We start from the raw sequence: 25,662 nt of genomic DNA, 5'->3' as shown, positions 1-25,662 counted from the left end.
ATCCTCCTATTGGCCACCTCCACAGTGTCCAGGGTGACACTGATATATAGAGGATGCCTGGCAATTTTCCACCCCCCTGTCCAGCTCTTTGATCACTGTAAATGACAGGAAAGAGACAGGAGAGGAAGCCACTTTCAACTGCTACACTGCTCCAAGACTCCTCTACTTCTCTCTCGCATGTCTGTCTACATTCTGTCATACATCCCTCAGTTTACTTTCTTACTTGATTGTTATGTTGGGTAGGCCCGTTCTGTTTGATCAGACGTCCCCACCCTAAAAGCTAGCAGATATTGGCTCGTTGGCATGCACAGTGTTATTTCACTAATGACTAAGTGTGTGTCTGGTTTCTGATGTTTTCCTTTGACAGAGTTCATCAGTGGGTGGGGTGGACACTCCCTCAGACATATTCAACCCTCAGAGACCTGCCCAGCCACTATTTGAGGTATGCACTGACTAAAACAAGGACAAGATACTATTACCACACCAGCACTTATCAGACCTGGGTTCAAATGGACATTTTTTGCGAACCAGATCTGGTACATCTAGATGTTCTGGAATCAAAAAAGATTGACCTGGGACATCGAGACCAGTAGGTTTCTGATTGTAATAGCCAAACCTCCCAAGGTATAAACTGCTCTAAAGAAATTTAAAAAAATCAATTTGACTGAAAAACTCTCTGGAAGTAGGTGAAACTGCCTCTAATGTGTAGAAGGGTTGGTGTTCAGAAATATTCCATCCAGTGTACAATCACATCACTACTCCCACCCTCCTTCTCCCCAGGCCTCTCTCCAGGAGCTGCAGGCTAAGAGGAGGAGTCTGAACCAGTTCCGGACCCAGATGATGGACCTGGAACTCTCCCTGATGAGACAGCAGGCCATGGTCTATCAGCACATGAGTCAGGATGAGAGGTAGGTCCTAGGTCAGGCCTGCACACTTACTGTACCACTCTACAGTGAGGGAGGGATGGATGTTTTTTTTTGTTGAACTTTTAGGTGGACTGATGGATGGATGAACGGATGGATAGAGCACTAGATGCAAATATGTGTTTCGTGCTCTATCATTATATTTTGCTGTATCTCCTCTTAAATGTCTGTTGTTGTTTCTGGGCTGATATTACTGTCAAACCAAATGAAAAAAGCTGTATTAGATAGATAGTGGTAAGTGGCATTCCCCTAAATGTGTGTACTACTCTCCCTGTCAGGCAAGAGGCAGAGCAGTTACAAGGTCTGCGGACTGCAGTCAGACAGGAGCTGCAGGAGCTGGAGCTGCAGCTGGAGGATCGCCTGCTCTCTCTGAATGAGCAGCTGCGCTCGGCCCAGCATGCCAACCTCTATCGCCACCGCATGGTCAGTGTCCGCAACTGCAGCGCCACATTGATACACATTGATTAATACAGCTGAGTGGTTTTGATAAATAACGCGGTTTGCCTGTTAGCACTAGTGCTGTGTGCTCTGTGATTTCAGTTTGCATTACATCATGCCACAAAACGCATGAATACCCACTCACAACTACAACAACCATTCATTACTAGGAGTTTAACTGAAGTCTTGAATCAATTAGATTTTATTTTGCCAGGAAAAAGGATGAGGTATCCATAGCAGAGCCATACAGTATATACATATCTTCATTATATATATTTCTATATATGTACTTCTGAGCCACACCATATCATAATTATCAGTACAGATGGAATGCTTCTCGACCAATTAGATTTCATGGCTGGAACTAATGGTTGTATAATGGTATTCACATATGGGTCGTTTTTTTTCCGCTTACATTTGGGGATGCTCGATCCAGCTTTAGTTTATATTATTGATTGCTTTTGTTGTTAAACACTTTGTGACGTGAGGGCTAAACAAATACATTTGATTGAGTGATTGATTGATGAGTATTGTACACTCTCTCACAGGGTATTCAGCGAGGCCACAGCGTGGACAGTCTGTCAAACAGCTCTGCTCTGAGAGCCATGGAGCCGGTGAGTGTAGGGTGTCTGGGCCGCTCCACATTGAACTGGCTATCATGTTACAGCACTCCTGACCCTCCTGTCTCTTGTTTCCTCGCCGTGTGTCCAGATGTCTGACCTCCTGAGGGAGCAGCTGTATCTGCAAACAGAGCTGGGGTACGAGGGCGGAGCCAGTATGGCCCCCACCCCCACCTCCAGCTCAGGCCGCTCCTCCAGGTCAGCCAGCCCAATGAGGAGCAGCCATCACCACCAAGACCTCTCCCACACACCCGACCCCTGCCACTCGCAGAGGACGGGGGTGTACCGGGCCACCGTCTGTCTCACCCCTGCCCCCCCTCCACGCCCCAACACTCATCCTCCTGCACCGGGGACCCCTCAACAGGTTGCTGAGCAGGCGCAGAGAGGAGAACATCAGGAGGGAGGAGAAGAGGAGGGAAGAGGGACAGCAGCTGTAGATGGCAACCTGCTGGAGGAGAGAGGGAGAGGAGGAGAAGGTGGGAAAGGAGGAGGAGGAGGGAGAACAGACAACCCACACCTGCAGCAGCTCATTAAGGAGGTAAGGGAGCTCTTGAGATGGACAACAGTAGGATATATCACTATGTTCATCAATGAAAAACGGCACCATGTGATTGCCGATTTGCTATGTAAAAGCATGTCCTCGCTGAACTGTGTCTGCCCAATCTGGACCTGCCCGACAAGTTAGTATTCCAGGTTTGAACAGGGAATGCCATTATGGCCCAGTACATTCGGTTTTTGTTGATGTTCTTGTGCAGGACGTCCTCCCAGTGGTCCTAATGATGTCATTCTGCTGAGTCTTTTAATATGTCCTTGGCCATGCAAAGAAAGGTCATTTACGTAGTCATCTCTTCTGTCAACACAGTTACTGACTGTAATGCTTGTGAAAAATAGTCAGTGGGCTAAGTGACAGTTTTGGTGAAGAACCCTTGAAGCTCAAAGAGGGAAACTTGGAACACGTAGATGAGACTGGATGAGGAAGGAGGCCTCCTTGCACCATGTCAGCCGTGAGGCCTGATGTCAGTGTTTGGCTCCTTTGTTCCTCAGGAGGTTTCATGAAGTGGATGTTCTTCCCTCTCGCTCTTTCATCGTGTTTCAACTCTCAATACACAGCATCCATGCCAGTCTCAATAATACCATGTGTTATATCATATGTTTAAATTGATTTATGAAGATGGAACACATACAACTGTACAGTATATTCATGATTGAGAAGGGGCCATCTCTTACTTGAGGTTTTTCATTTATTTCATGAAGCAACATGTCAAAAGGACATTCATGTACAGAACTGGGATATGGGGTTTTCCCTCATGCTTAAGTTACGTTGTTTGAACGTTGTCTTTGTGTGTACTTGTGTTCCCTGTTGCAGATCAGAGAGAGCATTGCTGAGGAGATCCGCCAGGAGATTATGAACGAGCTCCTTGCCTCAGGGTCGCCACTGAGATCGCCAGTGTCTACCAGAGAATACCCACTGTGATCACGTGGACAGATCCTACGTCTAATGTATGTTTATGGCTTTTCACTTCAGAGTAGATAAGCCATCTTAACAGACAAGATGTCAAGTTAAATTCTCAGTAGAGTAAATGTCAATGATAGGCAGTATAAGATGATACCTTGGTGTCTGCTTGCATGTAGATTGGTTTTGCAGCTGAAGAGGAGAGATCCCTGTGTATTCGGTCTAATGAAGCCTAATCATTCTGAACACTGGCAAAAGTCTACCCATCCTTAACACTGGTGAAGCCTTGCACTGAGAACAGCTCCTCTACGCCTTAACACTGTTGCCTGATGTGCCGATGGTGCCTAACGCCGTCGTGATGACCATGCCTTGGGAGACACTGATGCTGCTGTCGAATGTTGCTCTTCTCCTCCTCTAGCCGTCCTATTTCAAACACTCAGAATGTGATTGAAGAGAGTGTGTTGTTTATGTGCTGAAGACTGTAAACTATTGTTTGTGTTTGTGTTTGTGTTGTTGGGAGGATATCTGGTCCTGATGTATGTTGGGTTGTATTTAAGCATGTGATGTGGGTCCAAGTGCATGTCCAGAAAGGTGAAAGGTCACCAAGCGTGAGAGAGACTTAGCCAGGCTGGTGAACATGTTTGGTTGAATCCTAAATCCACCCCGCTGGCCCCTAACCACTAACCCCTACACATTAGATCTGAGAGGAGTGGATAGTTCAAAAATAGAGCACCAAGGAGCCGACATACTTCCTGGGTCCACTTTAAAATTCCTCATGAATTTTGCCCGTAGGCATTGTATGAGGGGTGATTTCTAAAATATGAAAGCATGAACCCACCCATTCAACAACTTCCCAGATAATCACTCATTTGTTATGACTTGTATTTTTGAACAGCAGCCATTGTGACTTTTAAAATGGTAAAGTTACGAGACCATGTGTTCAGTTCAGTTTTAGATAGCACAGAAGATACTGGCAAGATTAACAATCTGGGAAATTGTAAGCATTGTTTGGATCACTGAAATAATAGTAATTACTCAGAAAAATCCAGACGGAGAAAATGAATGTGGAAGGTTTGTGTGGACCAGAAGTGACGACACACCTTGGTACTCCATTATGGCTACATATCCACTCAGCCAACCAGAGGGCAGGATGGAGCTACTACCATTTTGCAATGATCTCAGACTACGCCTCTCGTTTTCAAGGTGTTACAGGGTAGCACACAGTAAGGCCATACAGTTGTGTGCTCTAGAGAAAAAATATATTTACACTAGTGCCTAGTGGCTAGTGGTCAGTTTGGGATTCAAGGTCTGTATGGGTGTCTGCTGTCTGCTGTAATCACACCCTTTTCTGATGCAGCCTCTATGAGGAACTAACTGTGCAATACATTTTACTTTGAACTTGAAAAAGATTGATAGCAACTACTGTTTATTTTGTATGCACCACTGTTAAATGTACACGTTGTATTCCACACCTTTTGTTCATTTTTCACTGTGTAAAAAAAAACAACTCTCACTTATGTGAAAAACCTAACGACGACAAACGCTTCACATTCCTAACTTTTTTACGTATCTCGTCATAGAACAGGCTCTAAAACCACTAAATGTATTGTCCTGAAATATGTTCTTGTATTGTGTAGAAATATCCTGTGAGTAACAAGATGGTGGGCTGCAGAGCGAAACGGTAGAATCAATATCAGCTGATTTTCATATAGCTCTTATAAGTACAGTACTTACTTTCTCTTACTTACAGAAATAATTATGTATTTATAAGTCTTATTTCAAATGTGACTTTTAAGACTTTACAAAGTGTTAGAACAACAATGTATTGCCCTGCTGTATTTGTAATTATGAGAAAAACACATTATATTTTCCACAGGTGTTGATTATTTTATTCCTGAATGATTTGTAATACTAACTGATTTCTACGAGCGTACGTCAGCTACTTCTGCTAACGGAGAGCTTTTGAATGGTGTTTGTTATTGTTTTTGTTTACCTTTGTCTGCTGGGATGCATGAGGGATGATCTCTATAGCAAATAATAAAGATGTATTTATTTTCAGTACATTTAGAGTGATTCAATTTGTAAATTCGTCGCTCTTCTCTGTCGCATTTTTTTACAAAGATTATATTAGTGATTCCACATAATGTGTTGCTTCTAAATACCTATTTAGACTTATACTTAATTATTTAGACACAATTATTTTGTCACAATTTCAGTGGTCTCGCATAGCCATATCTCCAAATTGTGTTGATCTCACTCCTCTTTTTGGAGGTCTAGAGATCTGGCTTGGATGGAGCGATGGTAGAATGTGCTCACAATTTAATTGGATGTTACATTCCAAGAACCATCCCCAACATGCCCATAGATGATTGGAATCAAGGAATCAAATCAAGGAATCTCACAGCAGGAATCAAACCCACAACCGAAGCGTTGTTAGCGCCATGCTCTACCAACTGAGCCACAGAGGACCACACTGAGCCACAGAGGACCGCACTGAACCACAGAGGACCGCACTGAGCCACACAGGACCACACTGAGCCACAGAGGACCACACTGAGCCACAGAGGACCACACTGAGCCACAGAGGACTGCACTGAGCCACAGAGGACCACACTGAACCACAGAGGACCACACTGAGCCACAGAGGACCGCACTGAGCCACAGAGGACCACACTGAACCACAGAGGACCACCAGTTCAGAAAAATTAAGATTACTGTGTGCCTGTGAGAGGGCACGTTGTGGGCCTGCCGGAGGGATTATGGAAAGAGAGAGAGGCTATGGGCAAAGAACGTTAATATATGAGAAAATGCACGTGAGCTCAGTTTCAATGGGAGTCGTCCACCAACACGGAAGGGTAGGCTAATGAATATTTATTGTATTCATGAGCGGGAGCCAGTCAGTGAGCAAGGCGAGAGTAATTTGCATACAGTATTCATGAATGATTGACGGGCACAATTCCGATATGAAGTTGCTATAAAGCAAGCGACATGACATGCTTGCTAACTCATATTAGTACCTTCTTAAAAACCTAGGCATTGTTGCAGTGAAGGTCGCTTAGCAAAGCCCAATGTTATTAATGAACAATACAATGTGCTGCATAAGTAATGGGACAGTGAAGCATTTTTGTATTCTTTTGGCTCTACACTCCAAAAGTTTCGATTTGAAATCCAGAAAATACTCAGCTTTTATTTGATGGTATGTGTGTACATATTGTTTTTACCATTTATAAATTACACTTTGTATGCATAGTCCATTTATTTCAGGGCACCAAAAGTAATGGGACAATTGGCTTGACTGGGGTTTCTGGCTAGTCAGGTGTGTTCTGTCGCATAATTTGAGCAGGCATAAGAGAGCTGTCAGTTTGGTCTGGTATTGATTCTCAGCTTTGCCAATGGAGTCTGCTATTGGTGTCTGTCAACATGAGGACCAATGAAAGTCAAGGAAGCCATTATTAGGCTGAGAAATCAGAAACATAACCAAAACCTTAGGCTTGCCAAAATCAAGAGTCTGGAACATCATTAAAAATAAGAAAACAGCACGGCAACAGCATGTTGTTTGGGTTTTTTCTTAATTATGGTGAGCATTCTTCAGTCACCACTGTAGAAGTCTTCCTTGACCTACCAGCCTGTTATCCCACAGATCAGGAACACTCTCCAGGAGTTATGCATGAATGTGTCAGACTCCCACAGAACACGTCACCAGCCGAACTACAGAGGCTTCATGGCAAGGTGTAAACCACAAGTTACCACTAGTAACCTTCAAAATGGATGGTCAATTGTCTTAATTGATGATGTAGCTGCTGACAACAGGAGCAGAATGTATTCTGAAGTGTACAGAAACATCTTGTCTGTTCGAGTACCAGCAAATGTCTCCAAATTCATTGGATGGCGCTTCATCATACAGTAAGATAACAACCCAAAACATACTGCCATAGCAACTAGGGAGTGAAAGTAAAAAGTTCTTGACCGGCAAAGTCATTCTTCAGATTTAAATCCAATTAAACATGTATTTAATTTCCTTCATAGTGAACTCAGATGTGAAACATATCCTTTGAAAGCCATGAATTACAATGAAAAAAGAGTTGGGGCATTACAATCAATCACAACAGTGTCATTACTGATGTTCAATTCAGTCCGATTTTAAGGACTGAGAGTGAAATATTAAGAGTGAATTTGTCCTTTCCTGCATGGCCTTCTGTTGATGTCGTGAACCCTCTGACCCAGCTGCAGCCCTGCTCAGCCACGTGGAGCCGACAAGTGATTTGCCTGCACTCAGCCCTCTCCTACCTCCAATCAGACACAAGGGGCCACTGTCTGGCTTAAAGGGCTTCCTGCCCTGGTCGGACTGCGTTTTTCAGCCCTGGTCCAGCCCAGGCAGACACACTGAATCACTGGTTGTTGGACAGAGACAGGTACCCAACCATAGCATATGACGCAATGGCACTTACATGTCACACTTACCATGTCACACTTACCATGCCACACTTACCATGTCCCACGTGGGCACGCTAGTAGTACTGAGAGCCGAATCATATAGAGATGACTGAGGCCGCATGCAATATCTGTAGTTATTGGACCTTATCAAGCTCAGCATAATACGCAACTGGTAATGCCACTGTTCTTCGATGTGCTGATGAACTGTGCATCACCCTTGCCCAACTCTACCCATCGCTGCCCCCCGTAGGCCCTAACTGTAATTGCTTGGCACTTCCCCCAGAGGTATTAGGTGTTCTTAGGGTGGTGTTTGGACAGAGGGTGACCTCAGCATAACTAGGCACCATTGATGGATGGCAGGGAGGCAATAACACTGCAAGCTAGGTACTGGAACTGTGGGCCAGTGTGTCATTCATACACACACACACACACACACACACACACACAGACACCGACTTGGCCCAGGATGAATAACTACTGTAGTCTGTCATTGCGTAAGTATTATTTTTCTCTAGAGCCCCCTTATAGTATGGTCTCACTGTGCTACAGTGTTACACCTTGAATACTAGAAACTCTGTTTAAACTGTTGAATGTTAGATTTTGACACTAATGCAGAATAACGGGTCAATTATCAACATTCATCTATTAATGAACTTATTATAATTATCACCATCAGAAAGTGAGAATATTGGGGCAGTTTCCCAGACATAGAATAAGGCCTATTCCTGAAGCAATTTCAATGGGGATTCTACATCGAACATGGTATTTTTTAGTTCAGGACTTGGCTTTATCTAGGTTTCCTAAACTAGCCCATTCTATGTGTGTGTACTGTACCCTTTTGAAATGAGCTGACAGATGATCTGTCCTATGGAGTTTTGCATCATTATTCACAATCACCTTGACAAGAAAGCAGTCTTGTTCTCTCTCACTGCCCTGTGTTGTCAGTGCTCCCTCTCCCTGGAGGAGGGCTGGGGGTGATAACAGACAGTGGTGCTGACTGAGGGCTACAGTACAGCTACAGTACAGTGGCCCTTCTCCTCCAGACAGCATTATAACACCATTACCTGGATTCCAAAGATGACGGACAAAGTAACAGTTGTTTGCCTCCCTTTCTCCATCACTGTGGCTGTTACTACCACCGATTCGTACAGAAGGTCTTACTTGCGATGATTGTGATTACAGCTGTTTCACTTACTTTAGATGGATGCAGTTATTGTCGCTCTGGATAGGAGGGTCTGCTCATTGGCTAAAATATGTAATCTGCAACTCAGCTCATGGACGAGACCTCGCTGAAATGGGAAAGTTTGAGTCACTCTCGGACAAACATGTTGTTTGTGGCAGAGTTGAGGTGTGCTCAAGTTCAAGGCACTGGCGAACATGCCGTTCTATTAGACTGTGTGCTTTGCTGAGTGTGTATCAGAATCACCAAAATGCACCGTCATCAATTCTAGACATAAGAAAAAGGCACTTTATGTTGTCTCATGAGTTCTGCTTTTTTTAAGCACACATCACCGACTACATCCAGGCCTATGGGATCCATGATGATATCCATTACCCCAAAATAGTCCTGTCAACCATAATAATGAAAACACACTCCCAAACTGACGATGATATATACCACGACCGAAGGTATGAATGATTAAAAACCCATGTAACGACGTGCCCGGGGTTATCGAGTGTTATAAATGTTTCAGTCCACTCTGCATGCCTTGAGGTTCACACTGCTTGTATGAATGATTGGCCTGGACGACAGAGAGGTCTAACAGCCTAACACAGGGATGAGAGGGGGTTGAAGAGCCCAATGGCTTCCTGAACCTGGCTTTATCAATAATTAACGCTGCATCAGCAACTCACTCCCACCGGGGGCTTATGTTGCACTGCTGGGGGGTTGGGGTAATGCTACCCAGAGAGGAGAGTCTGAATGTCCTGTGGTCGTCAGAGAGCACCCAGCTCACCAGAGGCCACTGAGGGCGTTCAGAATATATCAGTCTGATAAGCTCTGGGGGCCGGGGGGCGGGGGGGGGCAGTAGAGCAGTGGTGGTGTTAGAGGGGCGGTGTCTCTTTGGCCACTGAGGTGGTGTACACTCTCTCTCTCTTTCTCTTCCTTTTCTCTCTCTCTCTGTCTCTCTCTCACCCACCTCCCTCTCTCTCTCTCTCTTTCCTTTCTCTCTTTTTCTCTTTCCGTTTTATTTCTCTCTCTCTGTCTCACTCACTCTTTACCCCCCCCCACATTTATCCTCCCCCTTCTCTCTCCCCTCTCCTCCCCTCTTTCCCTCCCTTCTCTTGGACGGAGGCAGGGCAGGGAAGAGAGGCGGTCTGTCCAGAGTGAGCTGTACAGTCCCAGGGCTCACTCATAAGAAGGAGGGAAGACAAGAGGCTACTGCTGCTGCTGTTAGCAGCTGCTCCCTGTGTGCAGTCTCCTCTCTCTCTCTCTCTCTCTCTCTCTCACTCTCTCTCTCACTCTGCCCATTCGAAACATGGAGCCGAACAGCCCAAAGAAGATCCAGTTTGCTGTGCCAATGTTTCAGAGCCAACTAGACCCACAGGCAGCTGAGCATGTGAGTAAAATATTCAGTTACATCAATGTTCCTAAATGGTTGTGTATGGGGAGTGGAGGACAGTATAGATAATTAATGGTTGCGTATGGTTGTAGTGGTGGACTGTATATATGTTGTTAAATTGTTGTGTATGGTTGTAGTGGGGGACTGTATAGATGCTGTTGTATGGTTGGAGTGGGGCACTGTATAGATGTTGGGTGAATAATGAATTAATGGTTTACTGACCATTGACCCTAATCTCGACCCAGACTTTACCTCTACGCAATACTCAGTACACACTGTCTGGCTCTGCAAGATTAGGAAGGAGCTAACTCTCAGTTAAGTCCTTGAAGAAGGGATTTCATATTTGTTTGCCTCAATATTGAATAGGCGGTTGCAGTCTGCATTGGTTTTGAAATCTGATACTCAGGCTACATTTTGAGAGCTACTCCTACTCGTACATGCACTTTACTTTGAGCAATTTTAGAGTAAGTAGAGTGCATGACAGATGTTCAATCCCATATCCGTACCTTAAAAGCCTTTGACTGGTCAATATATATTTTGCAAATCACATTGTACAAAAACAATTGTATATGCTGATGACGTACTTTTGTAGAGACAATGCTTTTCAGTGCAGCAATTAGAATTTCTCTTTGCTTTATTGTCGAAAGAACAGACGTAATTCTGGTGAGATCATGGACAGCTCTTAGCAGCCCAAATGTTATTATAAAGTCATAGAGTGATTATTGATTGAGATGGAGCAGTGTCTGGTGGACTACCGTTTAGATCGCTACTACTCACTCATTGGAAGGACAGCTTCTTTCACAGCTTTGACACCCTCCCCCACACACACACAACCACTTCCCCACCCAGGCCATTGATTGTATTGACACTGTACTCTAGTAACCACTCTGTAAAACATGTCCACACAGCAGGTCTGTACGTTACCATACTTGGAGGTTGGTGGATGTTGTCTGTACCCATTCTTTCATCAACACCTCCTCAATATATGAATATGTCCTCTCCCTGTCCATCCCAAATGCAAAGAAATACCTCCTCCTCCCTGTCTCTCTCGAACCCTCTCTCATCTGTTCATAGAGGCCTTAGCCCTAGTTCATTTTTACTACTTAACCAGAGTGAGATGAATTCATCGATACCGTTTGTATGTCTCTGCATGCAGTTTAAAGATACAAATAAACAAAAGAACAATGGAATTGCTCCTCAACAACAAAAACAAAATCCATGAAACAAGGGCCTGTCGATGAAAAACGTCCAAAAACGACTAGTTCATCGGCTTGGGTTGAGTACTCAAAAATTATATAGCAGAGGCAGGGATTAATTAACTTAAAGGTAGACTCTGAGATATGACGTCATGCCACGAAGCCACAGCAACTTGTACCAAAGATATGAGTTAGTCAGTAAAGATAGGTAGTCACTCGTTAGATGTCGGGATTGTGATATGTGGGCCGGAGTTGATTGTCTCCTTTGGTTTCTTGATCCTCTCCATGTATCTCTGGTAGCGTTGCCCCACTCTTTTCCCATTGACGTCATATCCCAGAGTTTACCTTTTAATGAAGTGCTGCTCAGGCTTTATTCTAAGTATTTTGACACCACCTACACCTTCTTACCCCCCCCCCCCCTCCCCCTCTCTCTCTCTCTGTGCCAGATTCGTAAGAGGAGACCAACACCAGCCACCCTTGTCATCTATCGTGGCCCAGAAACAACAGGTAAGTCACTGCTCTGGTGGAGATATACACAACCCTAACCCTAACCCTAACCCTAACCCAAGGTTGCTGGTTCGAATCGTGCTATGGACAATATTATTGTTGCTAATGCTAATCTATGCTAATGCCTTCAACTGAGAACTTACCCTTTCCTTAACCACTCGAAGATAATGCCTAATACTGCCTAACCACCATGCAATTCGAGGTTAATAATGATGAACTTCTTACCCAATTCACATAACCCTCACGTAGCATATTTTCAGTTTTTTGACGTATCGTCCACGGAATTGGGAATGCATACTATTGTTTACACGCTTTATTCAGGAGACTGTGTTGGTCATGGACGTTAAACGTATCACCCATATGAGAACTGTTTTGTGCTCAAATGGGCCGACATCCTAACTTGAGAGCCCCGTGCGTAACTGGTACTTTCATGTAAATCACACACTGAGGTCAATGAGAGATTTGAAGGTGTGGATCTGGAGTTAGGATTTCAGCCCTGATTATTAAGCATCTTCATAAATGTACAAGTACAGTGCCCTCCATAAGTATTGGAAAGAGGATTGCATTTTGTCTCTTTTTTTTTAGCTCTATACTCCAACGGTTTGGTTTTGAAATCAAACAATCACTCATGGGGTCAAAGTAGAGATTCTTTCAGCTTTTATTCAATTAATTTCACGGCTCCAAAAGTATTGGAAAAAATCATATAATGTCCAAATAAAGCACACTTTAGTATTTGGTCGACATCCTTTGCAGGCAATAACCGCCTGAAGTCTGCGATCAATTGACCCCACCAGATGCTGGGTATATTCTCTGGCTATGCTCTGCCAGGCCTGTACTAAAGCCATCTTCAGCTGTTGTTTGTTTTGAGGTCTTTTTGCCTTAAGTTCCCTCTTCAGCAAATTAAATGCATGTTCAACTGGATCTAAATCTGGAGATTGACTTGGCCATTCTAGAACTTTCCACTTTTTGGCCTTGAAAAACTCCATGCTGTATGATGAAGCGCCGTCCCATGAGATTGGAAGGCTTTGCTCGTACTTCAGCAGTGTTTCTGTACACTTCAGAATTAATTTTGCTGCTGCCGTCAGCAGTTACATCATCAATGAAGACAAGTGAGCCGGTTCCAGTGGCAGCCATACACAACCAAGCCATAGCCCCTCCACCATATTTCACAGATGTGGTGGTATGCCGTGGATTTCTTTTTTACACTTGCCATCACTCTGGTAGAGAGACAAATGAGTTATAAAAACAATGACTATTGATGATAATGAATGACTGGTAATGATGGACACTGTTGTGTCTGCATGAGCTCATTCATGGAACTGTGAAAGTGTTATCTAGCCTTGAGTTGGAGATGCATACAGAACATGTTGTGTGTGACGATGGCTCACAATCTGCTATCAGCACAAACAACTCCCCTGTGGCGCCCCGACCTGATCTGAGATCAGCACAAACAAACCTCCCTGTGGCGTCAGCATATGGAGTTAGCAGCATAGCACAGACTCCAGTGCAGCTGAAGCCGGTCGGGAGTCCTCTCCCCCACTGCTGTTGGAATGGCCACTACAGACTGTAAGAACCTGTGCCAATAACAACCCAAGTACCCCAGGACTACAGATGACACAGGTGGTGTGTCCCATAGTCTTTCCTCTATTCCTTGCGTCCTCCTCATTTCCTTCTCAAAACACATTGGAGGAGAAGATCTAAAGTTCCTTCCCTAAGATATTATCCTCCAATGCTTTCTGGGAACTAAACGAGGATGAGAGAGGAGAGAGGAGGGGAGGAATAGAGGAAAGACTACTTGCAACCAGGGACTTTGACAACAGAACAGCATAGATTTAACTAAGGAGAAGTCTGAGAAATAATAGAAACTGTCAGCAATCATCAGTTATGGAGACATTACACATTGGTGAACCATGCTAACATGTTGAACAACCTTACCTAAGATGTGGAGACGTGTGTTGCCCATGCTTCAGGTTGTCCTGGTTCAAAATGGTCACATTTATAATCCCTTATGTGTTGAAAGCAGTGAGATGCAAGGTTACCATTCTCACCGCAGGGAACAGCTGGGTTCATTAGACAAACTGGGCGACGCGGTGACCCTGACCATGAGCACGTGACTGACCGACTGTGACGATGACCAAACACACATCCTTACAGCTGTGCACATCAACTTGGCCTTCTGTTCAAACAAGGCACACAGCATGACAGCAGCACCCCTGCCACTAGAGTAATACACAATGTCACAGCAAAACTGGTAGAGTATTACCTCTATAGACAGTGTTGCTGTGTTTGGCAGCTGGCATTCAGCCTGGCATTTTTTCATTCAGCCTGGCCAAGTATCTTACGAGTGGAGAATAGAGACGACTGATTGGTCATCAGTGTGTACGTTGTAGAGACGTTTAATAGGTCATCATGTACATAAAGATCTTTGATTCGTCATCAGCGTACACAGGGTCATTTGATAGGTCATTTATGTGTGCTTGTAGACTTTTGATTAGTCATAAGTATATACAGAGAGATGTTTGATTGGTCATCAGTATGTACATAGTGACATCTGGTTGGTCATCAATGAAGAACTGGAAATGAAACACTGAAGAATAGAGGACGGGTTAAGAATAAGACATACATTTATTCCCAATAATTAAAGTTATGGACATGATAAATCGAACTCAACACGAGGGGTCACATGACCAATCAACACAAGTTAACATTACATTATATCTGAATATCCAAAAGATATTTCATGGTTAATAATGATTGATAATGCTTTTCTCATCCCTGTGTGACAGACACACGATCATATTGGATTCTAGATTCATTAAGAATACCTTAAATGCTATTTTACCATGCCCTCAAGTACCCTGACATCAATAAATCGGATTGCGAGGGGGTTACGCTCAGGCCAATATCTGAAGCTGATGACTCACTCTACGTGTCCTTAAGGATGCATGTTCACAATAGATGGGAGAACCTGGTCACGATTATGTTGTGCTGTATTAACAGAACCTTTATCTAGTAAACAACATCACATTAATGCACATAGGAAGAATGAGAATGGAGTATCAACAATATAACCAATTTAACAGTTTCAAAGCAAGAACAACAGGGGAGACCGGTGACCATGGGCCTAACCCAAGTAACTCAAAGGACATATTGCTGTCCTTCTCCTTAAATATCATTCCCAACAACAGGGCGTACGTGTGAGATACATTACAATGGCAAAGGAATTGACAAATGGCGAAGTGCGATTTCTTCAGGATGTCTGCCAGGCATGCTCATTCAACTGTAAATAGTTAGAGAGGGGGGCATTGACCACCATTCACACGTGGAAGATCAAACAATCACTGTCTTTGTCTAAATCCGTCTACAATCAGTATGCATGTACAGTACATAGGAACATCTGGTTGGTCATCAGTATGCAGGTGCAGTACATAGGGACATATGGTTGGTCATCAGTTTCTACATAGAGATGTTTGATTGGTCATCCTCAGTATGTAGTACAGGTGGCAACACGTGTCTCTATGTGTCTCGCAGACATCTCTGCCTGTATGTCTGCTCACCACCTTAAGCTCAATCTTGACAAGACGGAGCTCCTCTTCCTTCCTGGGAAAGCCTGCCCTCTCCAAGTCCACTGTGTCCCCCTCCCAGACAGCAAAGAATCTTGGGGTGATCCTGGACAACCAACTCTCGTGTGTGGCTAACGTCACAGAGATGGCCTGCTCCTGTAGATTCTTCCTGTAACATTCAAAGGATTCAAAGGACATTCAAAGGATACACCCATTCCCGCCTACACTACTGCAACTCACTTCTGGCCGGGCTCCCTGCCTTCACCATCAGACCTCTGCAGCTCATCCAGAAAGCTGCAGTCCGTCTTGTGTTCAATCTCCCCAAATTCTCCCATGTCACCACCCTCCTCCGCACCCTTCACTGGATCCCAGTAGCAGTTTGCATCAGATTCAAGACTCTGGTGCTCGCCTACAGAGCCCCGATCCCTCGAACTCTGTTCTTCCACCTCTGCTGGCCGCTTGGCACCGCCATCCCTAAGAGGACATAGTAGCCGCTCTGCTCGGTCATGGCTCTTCTCTGTCAAGGCTCTTCTCGGTCAAGGCTCTTCTCGGTCAAGGCCCTTCTCTGTCTTGGAGCCCCAGTGGTGGAATAAGCTTCCCACCACTGTCAGGACAGCAGAGTCACTACCTATCTTCCGCCGAAGACTAAAGACTCATCTCTTTAGGGTACACCTGGGCTCTTCCTTCTCAGACCTCTGCACCTGCTAACACCCTACATTACCAGAACTTGCTCTAGCACTGTGCCTGCCGATGGCACTTGTTCTTATCAGAGGTTTTACCTACGATGACTGTTATATAGTTGATTCACTTACTTAGACTTAGACTTTGCAATAATTTGTGACTGATTGTTAATTGATGGAGGACGTGCCTGGCCATATCCTCTCAGAGCTGGCAGGAAATGTTCTTGTCTCAGTAACAGACCATCACACACACAAATCTGCTGGGTGGCAATTAAAATGTCTGCAGGGTGCCAGACCTTCCATCTACCAGCCAGTCTGACAGTAGCCAGACCCCGCATCCATCCACCAGCTCACAGCTTGGCTTCCAGTTTGATGGCGTTAATGTGCAGCCATGGATCCAAGTTGTCTGGTTGTCCATTGATTCTTTTCTCTTGGCAGGCTGCATGTAGAACTTGCTTCTCAATGCCAGGGCATTTGTTTTATAGCAGCCTTTAGATAACCAATGCCAAAGGGAGTCTTCGGTTTTCACAGTAACTCTGGTTTCTTCCTCTCTGGGAGGAGTAGCCTGGACACGTTCCTCAAGGCCAGTGGTCAATGTCAACCCCCTTTGTTGTGTTGACAAACTCTGTTTGTGTTTACGTTTACTGGCATTTTACCATGAAAGTTCCTGGGAAATAGCAAGAAAGTTTCTGGGAAATCCCAAGCGACAGTTGTCGGCTAGATGTTATTGGACAGTTTAGACTGAAGCTAGAGAGTGACACTTTCTCAGCTGCTCAGCCGTGTACTGTATGCTGTTCTGCTTGTAGGTGGTTGGCGTGGGACTCTATTCAGCCATGGCCCATTATTCCAGCTACAGTACAAGCAGGTCTTTGTCTCAATGGTATTCCCCTCTGATCTCAATTCTATCTCTACAAGAGGCCACTTACGAAGGTCGACGCTGTTGTCCTACGGTGTCGCATGACTACTGTGTATCATGCATCCAGTTCTCGCCTTGAGAACCAGTTGTGTTATCAGAGTTGAGCTGCGGTGACTGTAGCTTTGAAGCCACAGTCCGCTGACTGTGTGGAAGAGAATATGTGGAAACTGTGGACATTGTTGCGCTAAACTGACTGTCGCTTCAATGCTGACTCAGTGATTTGGTGGAAACTGTTGACATGGTTGAGCTATAAAAAAAACAAAAAAAACCTTCTCTCCAGCCACTCGCTTTATAAAGGCAAGTGTTGATGTGTCATAAGGTCTTCAGGTCTCTGTTCAGGCATAAAAACATGTATTAAACCACAGCTGGCCATTTCTTTTGGACCAGTGTGTATGACTGGCGTGACAACAGAGGCAGCGCTTAGGAGTGTTATAAAGGCCTTACATGACTCTTGGGAATGCTAATGCACTCTCCTGCCCACTACTGCAGATTGTGTGACATCATAGCACTCCCATGGCTGTAGGCTTTTTCCTTCTGGATACACTGACTTCATTCAGCTATTGTTGTGTGGTAACAGTTTATACATTTCCTGACTGGTAATGTGCTCCATATGTTTTGCTGTCTTTAGTGCCTGTGTAATGTATGTTGGTATGACAACATCATACAAGAGTGAGTTTCCCAAAAGCATCTTAGCACTAAGATGACATAAACAGCCCACTTCAGTGAAATGTCCATTCTTCAAGCTGAAAAAACTATTTTAGTTTGAAATATTTTTTGCTTGAATTTTTGTGAAAATATGTAGCATTTTGAATCTTAAAGTTCCAAATCTCCAACTGTCTCCTAAAACAAAAAGTCACAAGCTGTGACGTTGCTTTTTAAATTAGACATGTTTACCAGCAGTTGGAGTCGGTGACACAGGTTTCTATGTTTCTTTTTGCTGGAAAAGAAAACCTTACAATACAGAACATGGTGTTGCACTTTAGAAAAAAGAACCAGAGAGACCAATGTTTGTTTTCATTGAGAAATGTTTCACTGATCGCATTGTAGACAATGGGCGAAATATTATCTTAGTGCCATGCATGTTTTCGGAAAAATACCTCAGGCTGGTTTGCGGTCCAGTGCCATTCATGTGGTCCAGTGCCAACCTTAATTACTACAGTTGTCTACTACAGTTCATTGGGTAAAAACTCATCACCAGCCATTCAATGATCCCAATGAATCAGCACTGCTAGCCAGAGATCAATGTGAGTTCAGAGAAGGTCAATAGGGAAGAGTAATGACTGAGTAATATGAGTTTGTGAGTTATCAGCTGAACCATAAACCATGACCCATTAACGCATGACAACCCCCCCCTCCTACTGTATTCTAAAATCAACTCATGCACACACACACTGAAATGGTCAACTGACTAATGATTATGTTTATGATTATGTTTCTCTCCACAGATGACAGGCAGACGATGAGTCATCAAGGAGAGGTAGGCCCAAAAGATAATTCTGTTTATGAAAAACACAGGTGATACAGTATGTGCAGTTGCATTTTGTGCATGTTCAATGTAATCAAGGAGATCTTCACGTAAATATCGATATCGTATGTAAATAATGTTCCCAGAAAACGCAAAGATGCTTACGTGGGACCTCCATGTGTATCCTAAAGTTTCCATGAAGCAGTGTTAGCAACGGCTTACGTGGCAACTGTAGCCATTAACTAAGGTAAGGGTTACGGTTAGGAATGAACTAGGAGTGACTAGGATAAGAGTAAGTTGTCAGGAGAAACATTACCATCAGCAACAAGCTAAAAGCCCTTTTTTCCCCCGAACATTCCCCAAAAGCCAACTCGAAAAGCTGCGACTTTCGGGATGCAAGTCTTGGTTATACACTCTCCCCGACCCCCAACGTACCTCCTAGCAAAGCATTCTTACTTGTGTAGCTTCCCGTCGGTTGCCGTTTCCTGATGCAAAGCGGTCCTCCATCTTCACGTCAGGTTGTTTGGGTTCACTCTGGCTGCCGAGAGGGGATACGTAAACATCTGTATGTCACACTGACTGCCCATATGTAAACGTCATTACAGGTCCTGGGGCATTACTTCTACTTTAGGATATCGTATGAAACGATTGATGAGGTCAGGCTGGCATGTGTATGAGAAATGGTGGACAAGAGAGAGCGATGTCTGTATTGACAGATCGATAATAATGTGGATAAGCAGAGTATGACAGCCAGATAGCCCCGTGTTAACATCACTAGGATGCTCCATAGCAGGCTACGGCCTCTATCTGCAATCTGGAGGCATGTCTGATGCAGTTATCATTGATTACTTGGCATGGCTGGGCTCCTGAAATAGCGTCAGGGAAATCTGATCTGTGATTCTCTTGCTGTTCTTTTCCATTCCACCCCGTCTCTCATCTCAGGCCCATAATGCAGAGCCCTGTCCCGCCCAGAGGAAGCACAGTGTCTACACTCAGCCCAACATGAAAGGTAGGCCTACACTACACACACACACACACACACACACACACACACACACACACACACACACACACACACACACACACACACACACACACACACACACACACACACACACACACGTTTTCCTTTTACTGTGCTTTTCCAAGTGGCTAGTTATCCCATTGTTTTCCTCATGAATTCTTCTGCAACCTCCTCAACTTATTTTGCCCGTGTGTGTTTGCTGTTACTGAATGTACTCAGTGATGCATGTGAGCTGTCTGTGGTCTGTAGTTTAGAAGGGAATTTAGAAGCAAATCATCAGAGCATGTCCCTTTGGTGCATTGCTTCCTGTTATTTTAGAACACGTTTATTTTTAGTACACATTCAAGTGATTTTTTTTTTTTGCATTTCATTTGAATATTTGTGTGTGGTTGAATACAAACTATGTGTAAGACATTAGCATCCTGCATAGACTCATTTGGTGGTATTGGTTGCCTCCATACATGTCAGTGGTGCATGATCATAGGATTCCTCAGTACACTCTCTACCTTGAATTGCTTTATACCTGTGTAGTAATACTGTCTACAACACTCCAGTAATGTTGTTACTACATAGGTATGGAGCAACAGATACAGGTAAAATGCTTACTCACAAGCCTCCCTGCAAAAAACAACAACTAAAAACTAACTAACTAATAGCACCAGTCCATAAAAGCATACAGTATACAAACATACACACACACATACAGTAGACTACATTCAAGTGAGGTGAAAGTGCCATACAGTAATGTATTTAACAGTTATTTGCTGTTCGGTAAAAAAAATTAAAAAATAATGTGTTTAAGCTAATGGTTAAAGTCTTAGTATGGGACAACTGAATCCTGAGATATCTTGAGATAACTACACAAGTAATTATGTGCTTTATGCTCAAAATTCACTTTGAAAACAGCATACTGTAACTGATGAGGGTGACTGGGAGTTTAAGACCATTGCTGACTCATAGATATAAAAATATTTCCTGGAAAGACAAGGCTACTCTAAATCTACATTAGCTTCAACTATTGATCGACCGCAAGAGCTAAATCATCCCAGTCAGACAGCTACCCCTCAGGGCTCAACAAAGAACCATGTCCTCAATCTAATGTTGTCAATAGTTAGACTATACAGCCTACAGTAGGTCACAAAAGCTGAAGCAATGGCTTTAAGAATCAACATCCTCAACTTATCTCACATGGTTGGTCTTAAATCATTGTGTGGTCATTTCTATGTCCATCTGACTTAATTTGGTTTGCAAACAATAAATCATTTTGAATTATCGTAGGACTCTGTTGATAAATATTAGTTTCTCCATTATGGATTACAGTATTTGTCAAAAGTTTATCTTATCAGCTTTGAACAATTAGGGTAACACAGACTCAGAACAAACTACTTACAGTAATCTGAGCACCGTAGTCTGAATAGCCTGATTCATACCACAGCAATTAGTACAGAAAAAGAGCAGTTTCAGTTCAGGTTTCATTACAGATCTTGCTTGTAAATATACCCATATTGGAGTTTTCATTATTGCCAGTTGCCTCAGGCTAAATGGTCAGTACTTCAGCTGAATGTTGACTATCCCTACAGTAAAATTATCTATCCAGTCTTGTTCATGCTGGAAAGCAGGATGCTTTTACAGATTCACTAATTATCAGTAATTATGGAACATAAAACAAAAACAAAAAAAACATTCTGTGTATCAAGAGACAATTCCAAATGAACAACAAAACAAACATACATCCTCCAAACGTAGCTGAAGGTGTTGAGGCTAGATGTACTTCAGGGGGCAACGAACGAAAACACTAGGGGCAACAAAATATATAAAATACACATGCAGTACAGTCGGCTACTAATTGCATAGGTCTCAAGTTGATCTGCTGGACCACTCCATACACCCTATTACTCTACCCAGTCCACAACAGGCAGAGGCTGGTTTTGAATGAGAAAAACCATCAGGCAAATCAACAGAGGCTTGATTATATATGATACAATATAGATATATAATACATATAATCAAACATAGGCTTGATTATATATTATATGATACTATATATATATATATGATATATGACATATCCGTATATATGTGACCATGGTACTGTATCATATATGAGTTGTGTATTGAACCCACTTTGTTTGTGTCCTTGTTCCCTTTTGTTGTGTCCCTATGTTATATTATGTTATGTATCATACAGGAGAGTCGCCTGAAACACCAGAGTGTGATCAGAAAAGCTTGTCGAGTCCATCGTCTATATCACGATAACACCACTGTATTCCACAAGCACTGTCCTAAGATAAGACCAGAACACTTTATTGCCCATGAAATGTTCATAAAATTGACATTTTTCTTCCGCACGCTGGCATACAAATGTAAAAACAGACAGACAAAAATAAATACAATGTAGAAAATAAAAAGACAACTGCAAAAAAACCACAAATGATATGCTTTATCCACACATACAGTATTGTCAATCCTCCTGCTGCAAGTCTTAAGGTGATCTCTTACCAACTGTGTACTTTTCAGCTTTGCACTGTAAGTGGTTTTATACCTTCATCTGTATCTCTCATGACATTGAAATTCATTTTCAATATGAAGTGCATGTACAGCACAGTATGCCAATGTTGTTTCCTCTCTTATACTGTGCGTTAGTGCACATTATTGTATGTTTGTTTGTAGTTCAGTTTGAAAATGATCAATGTGAAATGATCAAGAACTCAATAAATAAAAACAACTGACTTGTCTCCTGTGTTGACTGCAGGGTTGCAGGTAGTGCAGACCTGGGTTTAAACAATATTTAAATCATTTCAAATACTGCATAGCAGTGGTTGATTAAGCTTGCCTGGCACAGTGGAACCAACGTGCAAACCCCGCCCATCTGAAACTTCAGGCAAGCTTAAGCAAACAGCCAAGTTTAAATACTTTCCAGCCCAAGTCTGTGGTAGTGTTGTAGCACCACATACTATGACACCAGTTGTTTGTCTGATGATGGCATTTTGTTCCTGGTCACTTCTCACAGGAGGAGACTTCTCAAGAACAGACAGAAACAAAAACGTTTTCAAATTTTACAGAGTTTAACAGGACTGTTTACTGTGTACTATGTACTAAGTACTATGTGTACTGTTTCCCCTCCGCAGGCAGGGAGCCCTCGGCAGACTCCTGGCGAGGACATGAGGACAAAGACAGACTCTCCCAGCTCTCCCACTCAGACACAGCCTCAGAGGAGTCGTCAGGGGCCCCCCCCCGACGTAAAGACACCCCCTACCAGCACCAGCCTCCCTTCACTCCAGGTAGGCCCTCTTATTACCTGTGTAATAACACTGCCATTACATAGCAATGGGGGGTTGGGCAGTTTAGGTTATAACACATTGACATCAAAAAAACAACTGTCCCACAGTTGAGGAACACTCTCCAGGAGGTAGGTGTCAATGCGTCAGAGACTATCATCCGCAGAATACGTCACCAGCCGAACTACAGACGCTTCATTGCAAGGTGCAAACCACTAGTTATCCTTCTCAAAAAGAATGTTAGAGTTTGCTAAAAAAAAAAAAGTACCTAAAAAGCCTGCAGAGGTCTGGAAAAAAGTAAATCTTCAGATTTAAATCCAATTGAACATGCATTTTATTTCCTGATGTAAGATTTTAGGCAAAAAAAACAACACTAAAAACTAACAACAGCTGATGATGGCTGCAGTACAGGCCTGGCAGAGCACCACCAGAGAAGATACTCAGTGTCTGGTGGGGTCAATGGGTCGCAGACTTCAGGCGGTTATTGCGTGCAAAGGATTGCCGACCACATAATAAACATGGGTGCTTAATTTGGACATTTGATAAATCTGTCTATTATTTTTGGGTGCCCTGAAATAGGGGGTCTATGCATAAAAAGTGGTGTAATTTCTGAATGGTGAAACCAATATGTACACGAATACCATCAAATAAAAGCTGAGAATCGCAAACGTTTGGTGTGTAGAGCAAAAATGGTTCACTGTTCCATTACTTATGCAGGGCACTGGATAAGATTGTGTGCGTGGGTGGGTGGGTGCTAGTAGAACATAGTGTACTGCGGGTGTTTCATATTGATCTCCCTTGGTGTGATTGTAGACACAGAGTCTGGCCCAGTACGCATGACCCTGTACCCTGTTCTCCACTCCTAGGGGCAAGGCTTCTGAAGACACAGAGTCTGGCCCAGTACGCATGACCCTGTACCCTGTTCTCCACTCCTAGGGGCAAGGCTTCTGTAGACACAGAGTCTGGCCCAGTACGCATGACCCTGTACCCTGTTCTCCACTCCTAGGGGCAAGGCTTCTGAAGACACAGAGTCTGGCCCAGTACGCATGACCCTGTACCCTGTTCTCCACTCCTAGGGGCAAGGCTTCTGAAGACACAGGCAGAGATAACGTTCCGTGAAGAGGAGGAGGAGAAGGAAGAGGAGGAGGTGAAAAAAGAGACGGAGGAAGAGGATGAGGAGGAAGACTCCAAAAGTGAACAGAAGTGCGATTCAAAGTAAACGAGTGCTTGTTGACCTTCAGGCTTTCAGGTCATCGTGATTGGATCAGACATCAGTGGGTTATGAACTTTTTGGTGATATATTATGCCATTACTGTGTTATTTCTAACCTGGTAATCATTTTCTTCTAGCCTGGCTCCAGATTTGTGCAGCTTTTGGGAATTACTGAACCAGACCTAGTCAAATAGTTTTTTTGAAATCCTTTCAAATACTTTGAGCGTTTGCTTAAGCCTGTCTGGAGTGCCAAAATGGGTGGGTTTTGCACTTTTGGGACTATTCCATTGGTTCAATTGCGCCAGGCAAACACTATCAAGCACAGCCGAGTATTTGAAATGATTTCAAATACTATTTTAACCCAGATCTGGTTTAGATTGAGGTGAGGCCAGACTGTATGGCATGACTATTATAGTCATAGAAGTTGGCTAAAGCGCACACACACCTCTGAAGTCAGGCTATTTCAGGCCATTTATGTTCTTCAGAAAATACCATTTTGATTAATTTCTCTCATCCAAAACTGTACTTGTAATCCTTTGATTTATTATGGAAATTGTTAATTATCATTAAAGATTGTAATAAGAGAGTATATGGAAAACAGCAATACTGACTTATTTGGAAACGCACCAATGTTTGTTTTTCTTATATAACAGAAAATAACACAATGTCTACTTCTATTTTTGGCTCCTGGTAGTATCATCTTATAATGTAAAAACACTCTGGTTGATATTTCAGATGGATTGACTTCTGATATTTTTGTAGTATTTTATATTGAAGCAGGGCTTTTGTATATGCAGTTTAACAGACTTGTGTATTTAGTACAAATAAGTTCCCTGCAGGGTCTGAAGCGTCTGTGTCATGTGCAAGACTGGTGTGACCAAATAATAAAGTTCATCATTTTATGAACAGCTGTTATACCTGTAAGTTTCTTCACCCTTCAATTCTCTCAAAAAAACTTACCATTACTAACAAATGTTACTCAAACGTTCTCCTGAGCCTAGTGGACACTGTAGAGGAGCACAGAAAAGATAGGTTGTCTGGTGACCGTGATGGTGACCGTTGCCATGGATAAAATGGAGCATCATCAGAACTCGACCCTCTCACAACATTTTAGTCTTCCTTCCTTCTTCCTTCAGGATAAGTTTGCTTATGTCAACAGTCACTGATGTGTCAATTTACAAGTGTACCATTTATAGTTAACTTCAATTTCCTTTGCATGTCTGAGGACTCATCGAAATGTGTTTTCCTTTCAATGCTTTATGCCAGATTATACAAGTTAGAGTCTTGAAATATTATATGTGTATAGCCATAGCCAGGCTTATTTTAGTCACTCTTGTTAATTATGAGATCTTTCAGAATACAAATAAAATGTATGTATACGTGCTCAGTATA

The 25,662-nt window shown here is 43.2% G+C and overlaps 2 protein-coding genes across 8 annotated transcripts in view; both read left to right on the top strand.

Annotated features, from left to right (window-relative positions):
* Positions 1 to 5,495, top strand: part of itprid2 (ITPR interacting domain containing 2) — a 31,939-nt gene extending 26,444 nt beyond the window's left edge. For 6 of the 7 annotated variants that reach the window (XM_083682457.1, XM_083682458.1, XM_083682454.1 and 3 more), the window contains 6 exons: positions 368 to 442; positions 781 to 908; positions 1,202 to 1,346; positions 1,910 to 1,975; positions 2,073 to 2,519; positions 3,348 to 5,495. In XM_083682457.1, coding sequence (XP_083538583.1) covers positions 368 to 442; positions 781 to 908; positions 1,202 to 1,346; positions 1,910 to 1,975; positions 2,073 to 2,519; positions 3,348 to 3,455 — 969 coding nt within the window. In that variant the 3' untranslated portion in view covers positions 3,456 to 5,495. The remainder of the gene's footprint in view (positions 1 to 367; positions 443 to 780; positions 909 to 1,201; positions 1,347 to 1,909; positions 1,976 to 2,072; positions 2,520 to 3,347) is intronic. The other variant, XM_083682456.1, reaches the window with a different exon arrangement.
* Positions 5,496 to 10,345: 4,850 nt separating this feature from the next.
* On the top strand, positions 10,346 to 24,429 carry ppp1r1c (protein phosphatase 1, regulatory (inhibitor) subunit 1C; the record flags this gene model as incomplete). Its single annotated transcript, XM_083682075.1, has 6 exons — positions 10,346 to 10,426; positions 12,072 to 12,132; positions 18,737 to 18,768; positions 19,699 to 19,765; positions 22,909 to 23,061; positions 24,135 to 24,429. The coding sequence occupies 6 exons, from the start codon at positions 10,346 to 10,348 to the stop codon at positions 24,275 to 24,277; spliced, it is 537 nt and encodes a 178-aa protein (XP_083538201.1). The 3' UTR covers positions 24,278 to 24,429.
* Between the last annotated feature and the right edge of the window lie 1,233 nt (positions 24,430 to 25,662).

The sequence above is a fragment of the Argentina silus genome (assembly GCF_951799395.1).
Source record: "Argentina silus genome assembly, chromosome: 12".
Lineage (NCBI taxonomy): Eukaryota > Metazoa > Chordata > Actinopteri > Argentiniformes > Argentinidae > Argentina > Argentina silus.
Note: the sequence above shows the minus strand (reverse complement) of the source record. Positions and strands in the feature narration are given on the sequence as shown.